General features: G+C 43.3%; 2 protein-coding genes across 2 annotated transcripts; one reads left to right on the forward strand and one right to left on the reverse strand.

The window, feature by feature from the left end:
• Positions 1–1555: 1555 nt before the first annotated feature.
• Positions 1556–2919, reverse strand: ndufs6 (NADH:ubiquinone oxidoreductase subunit S6). Its single transcript, XM_079232297.1, has 4 exons — positions 2773–2919; positions 2549–2602; positions 2038–2160; positions 1556–1694 (listed from the first exon to the last, which is right to left on the reverse strand). The coding sequence occupies exons 1-4, from the start codon at positions 2914–2916 to the stop codon at positions 1626–1628; spliced, it is 390 nt and encodes a 129-aa protein (XP_079088423.1). The 5' UTR covers positions 2917–2919; the 3' UTR covers positions 1556–1625.
• Positions 2920–4043: 1124 nt separating this feature from the next.
• mrpl36 (mitochondrial ribosomal protein L36) lies at positions 4044–4418 on the forward strand (the record flags this gene model as incomplete). The annotated part of the gene is made up of 1 exon (XM_079231919.1): positions 4044–4418. One exon carries the CDS (start codon positions 4044–4046, stop codon positions 4416–4418), a length of 375 nt encoding a protein of 124 aa, XP_079088045.1.
• Positions 4419–4929: the final 511 nt, after the last annotated feature.

Genomic DNA, 4929 nt, shown 5'->3' on the forward strand with positions numbered 1-4929 from the left:
TTGTTGTGGAGGGGGCGCTGTGTTAAGGAATTCAATGGCATTTAACTCCATTATCTATTGTGGCTCAGCAGTGAGGAGATCCTACGATTACAGTCTTATTTCATCTTATCTTTGTCTGAGTGGTCCGACCCAACAGCGCAGGTTCCCATTACGCGTAAGAGTTGCATTTGCAATTATTATCTAATATTATGCTGAAAGAAAGTGGATAACGGGTTGTAGCCATACCCCCCTGTGGTGATTTGACAGTTTAAGGTTGGACCCATGAAGCAGTCCGTGCGCAAATTGGCTAAATCCAACTTCATAATCTGGAGCTGCTTGACATATATGATGTTAAAGAATATTCGATTACGCCGGCTGATGCATTTAAGAGCAGTGAATAATTAAACGGCGCGGTTAAATCCAGCACAAAAACACAGCGCTTGTTTAATTCAGCGCAATTCATATGCTCAGTTTCATCTGAAGATTTCGCCCCGGGCAATGCCTCCAACTGCACCAAACCACCGCCTCTGAACCGTTCAGACTCACCGACCGCAAGACCAACCAGTCAGCTCTCTGACACTGACCCGGATCGCCTGCCTCGATTTAACAATGCGCCCTCTCTCCCTTCAATCATCCAAAGTGGTCTGACTATAGATGAGGTTAACTACAGCATAAGCCTCGCTTCCAGGAGTCACCAGGGCCAATTATATCAGCCTGACTACTCTTCCCAACCTGCGCTCTACGGTGTGGAAAATGCAGTTCCACTGGCTGCATCACTGGGGACAGAACAGGCTAGTGCTGTCTGGAGCCTGAGCCGAGCGCGGGCCAATTTGGCATGCAGAGGTCTATGGAGAATAAGCCCGATGAAATATATATATGATCTTCTTCAAACATGTATTGTTCCGCGCTACTGTGTCTTATCAAGCTGGCTCCCTCCTGATGTCCTCCAGGCTTGGCAGAGCGAGACTCTACATCGCAGGTTGTGTGGGACCGATGCACAAGGAATGCTAAGGTTCTCTCAGAGCTCCTTACAGTAAACAGGAGAGGAGTCTTTCCTGCTTATTGATAAAGGCAAGTTCAAAGCAGTGCAATCAGATGCATGGGTTCCAGGAAATAGGACACTGAATTGAATAAATCCTACTCGTAAAGATAACAGTGGAGCAGATGTTTAAAAAGGGCTGTGCAACTTTCATCAGCTCTTATAATTCAACGCAAAAATAACTGTGTTGCATGTAAACCTTTCACAAACAAATAGCTTCAGTTTATGCAATAGAAGGTAATGTTGTGGAGTTGGCTTTTATGTCTCTGCACAACAGCCCCTCTCCAGCTTTGTAGGGTCAGACCAAACCCTTCCGCAGGACTCTGCTGGCCTCTGCCTGTCACAGAGGGAACTGCATCCAGCAATTAAAACTGAACAACTAACCCAGCATCTCAGTTACACTACTGCACAGTCCCAGAGAAAGGGGTACTCAAGATGATCCCTCGATAGTGGATGCACCGTGCGCATACAGTGCTCTGCAGCCACAGAGGTGTTGAAACACAGACTTCAACCGGCTTCGTTAAAAGAAGAACGCACTCTCAGACAACATATAATTTATTGACCAATATGGCAATTTATACAGAGAAGCAAAGACAGAGGAAATGTTTTAGTGATGATGCTTCCGCTTGAACTGTAATCCACAATAGCCGCAAGTGCCCACTTTTGTGTCTTTGTCCTGGAGAGAGAGCGAGAGAGACACCAATGACATAGTTAGTATTTAGGATTAAATTAGGACCTTTGCCGTTAAGGAGATTATAGGGATACTCAAACTACAGAAAATATTTTAGATTGTCTTGTTTCCTTAATCGCTCTGAGAGTAAGAGGTATGACTGAGATTACTGGATCTCAAGTATCCCAATTAAATAAACACAAGTAGACTAAAGGAACATGAGCCTCACATGAAGACTGACGCATTGGCTGCTGGTAACCACATAATAAATAAAGTCACGAGTCACTGATGAAGGCTGGACCTCTACAAATGACATCATCATCATATATTAGTAGGTGCAGGCTCCTACCAGGTTGATGTAGACTTTGGGGTGACCCAGGGCTCCTCCACCTCCATCACAGGACACCACAGCAGCCTCCACAAAGGTCACTGGCTCCTCTGCCACCAATTTGATGGCAAAGTTCGTATTCACCTTGACACAAGCGATGAGATTTATTTGTTATTGTCGGCAAACTAAAACTAGGTTAATATGGTGTGATGTGTGTGCACAATTGTTTTGCACATTTTGATTAAGATGGCTATTGTTCTGACGTATATACAGTTTTAAAAAAGAAAAGAAAATGGGTGCTGAATTTAGTTTTATTGAATGTGTGTGGGGATATGAACTAGTCTGCGCATTTGTTGACATTAAGAACACAAACGGATACACCAGCGAGGCACAGAAGATGTCTAGTTGTTTCATATTTTTAACGTTATCTCCAACAACAAACCCTATAATTGCTCAGAGTTAACGAAGCTATATTCACATTTCAATTATCTGCTGTCTGGGCTTCATTGAGCTGGTGTCAGCCACTTCTTACCTCTTTCTGTCTGCCAACGAATCTGGCTCTCCTGGGATCATTTTCATCAAACACCTGAGAGGAAAACACCGTTACAAATTAAACATTTAAACATTTTTAGCTCTGTTTTTTTTCCAATTAGCTGACACAAGAGCGATAAAGCAGCTAAATTGACGCAAGGCTGCGCTAACGTGACGGCGTCCAGTAAAAACACAACAACACGATATAATCACGTTTCAGCTCACCTGGCCGGTGTGAGTAATGGCCTCGCCGGTGCTGGATACTTCCACGCCGTAGCGAGACACAGGTACAGCGGTCAGCCTCAAGGGCGAAGCCAGCACCTTAGCATTTCTACTGAAGGACAGAACTCTGCACACCAAGGCGGCCATGTTTACAACAGCCTCTTTTCCCAAGCTGCTTTGCAAGAGACTACATGATCAATTTTGAACCCTACGTTTTGCCTGTCAGGTTCAACGCAGTATCTCTTCCAACGAGCTTTTCAGTTAAATCCTTATATTTCCGTACGTGTTGTACAAAGGAAACATGAAACAAATCGTCTGCTTTGGATTTTTGTCTCTGTTAAAGACGAGGGAGGCAATATTTTGCCAAAGCCAAAGCGGGGAACTGACTGTGAGGCAAAACTGAGGGCACATTAATACACACCAAAATCTCAAACCGGAAGCAGTTGTATCCTCACAAGCAAGAACAGCAACACAGTCGAAAAACGCGACTTTCAGGGACACATCCCCTGTTTTTAATCTCATAGGGGTTCCTGAAAGGTTTGTTAACTTTCTTTCAATGTGTATATTTTCATACTTATAGCTTGGCCGTTTTTTAATGTCAGGCTACGACGCGAGCACGTCACTCGGACACGCGCGTCTCCTTGGCATGTCGCACAGCTAGCTAACGCTGTGCCGCAGTGACATGAGCAAGGATCTGCATAAAGTGGCTCAGTTATTGTGGGATATGGTTGCATACAGTTAGATATCATGTAGATTTTTCATGATTTATAGAATAGTTTAGCAGTGTTGACGCGTGTGGCGAATTATATAATGATGCCAGAGGACGAAACAAATAACAATTAGAGCTGCAGCTAGAGTTTGATCTGTCGTTTTGTTTGTAAAATGACCAACACATAGTGAAACATGTCCATGCCCGTTTCTCAAAGTCCAAGGTGGTGAAACCCAAAGCTATTTAGTTTAATATATTAATAAACAATAGAGAACTGCAGTAATCTCAAAATTTTAGAGGCTAAAAACAACATTTTCTATTTACCGTTTACTTTCATGATTAACCCACTGAACCCAGAAGGATCTTTGCATCTATAGTTTGAATGTGCTGGGAAAGCAGGTAATTCATTGTTTATTTAACCTAAATAAGAGTTATTTGAGAGTAAACAAGAAAAATAAGTCCCTTCACAACCTGACACTGATCAAACCCAAGACGAAAAAAAGTATATGAATATGCATAGCATATGAATGTTCTCTCTTTGTCTCCCCCTGCAGCCGTTGACAGCATGGCGTCCCTCCTCTTGAAGCACCTGGCTTCCTCCCTGACCCGCCATGTGGCCCAGATGAGCAGGTTGAATGTGACCTCCTCCTCTTCCTCACCAGCAGCTGGTGCCTACAGGTGTCTCTGCAGCCTCACCACAGCTCCCCGCACACCACTCCTGTCATCGACCAGCGTGGGCTCCATCCAGCCCCCATCGTCCGGCTCCTCCTCCGCTCTGTTGGGACAGTGTCGGCATCTTCCCTGCATCCAGCCCTCTGCGGGGATGAAAACCAAGTCTGCCCTGAAGAGGCGCTGCAAAGACTGTTTCATTGTCCGACGGCGGGGCCGTTTGTTTGTGTTCTGCAAGACAAATCCGAGACACAAGCAGAGGCAGGGCTGAAATTACGGATCAGTATTGAGAAGATTGATTTGAGCTTATGGAAATTGAGAAGAACTGTGATTTTGAAAATAAAGTGTTTGGCTGAAGAAACTCGGTAGTTTTTTTTTACTCTTTATCTGTTTCCTCGGTTAACAACAACGGCCCAATATGCTTTCTCAAAAATACATCCTCAAAACCATCATAAACTTCTACAACATTTAACATATAGCTATACGTTTAATTAAATTAAGCCTTCAAGCGTATTGTGGTATCTTTCTCCTAGTAAATAAATTAAGGCATAGTCAGTCAAATTACAGGTGTATGTGCTAATAAATAGGAGTTAGACTTGAAATAAAATTTAAAGCATCCATCAGTTTCTCTTTGGATCATTTCTAAATTAAATTATTAGTCATTTGGGAATTTTTGAGATGGCATAAAGATAGATAACTTGAATTAAACGTTTTATCACACACATATTATCCTATTTTCCATAAGATTCCTTTCCATCGCTCCTCCACACGAGGGAGCCAAA

This window comes from Taurulus bubalis (genome assembly GCF_910589615.1).
Source record: "Taurulus bubalis genome assembly, chromosome: 16".
Classification (NCBI taxonomy): Eukaryota; Metazoa; Chordata; class Actinopteri; order Perciformes; family Cottidae; genus Taurulus; species Taurulus bubalis.

Excerpts from the sequence above, each read along its gene's own strand:
- ndufs6 (XM_079232297.1), bottom strand. The coding sequence starts at position 2,916 with ATGGCCGCCTTGGTGTGCAGAGTTCTGTCCTTCAGTAGAAATGCTAAG. Across the intron at positions 2,603-2,772 it reads CCATTACTCACACCGGCCAG|GTGTTTGATGAAAATGATCC; the intron begins GTGAGCTGAAAC and ends TTTTCCTCTCAG. Across the intron at positions 2,161-2,548 it reads TCGTTGGCAGACAGAAAGAG|GTGAATACGAACTTTGCCAT; the intron begins GTAAGAAGTGGC and ends GCTTGTGTCAAG.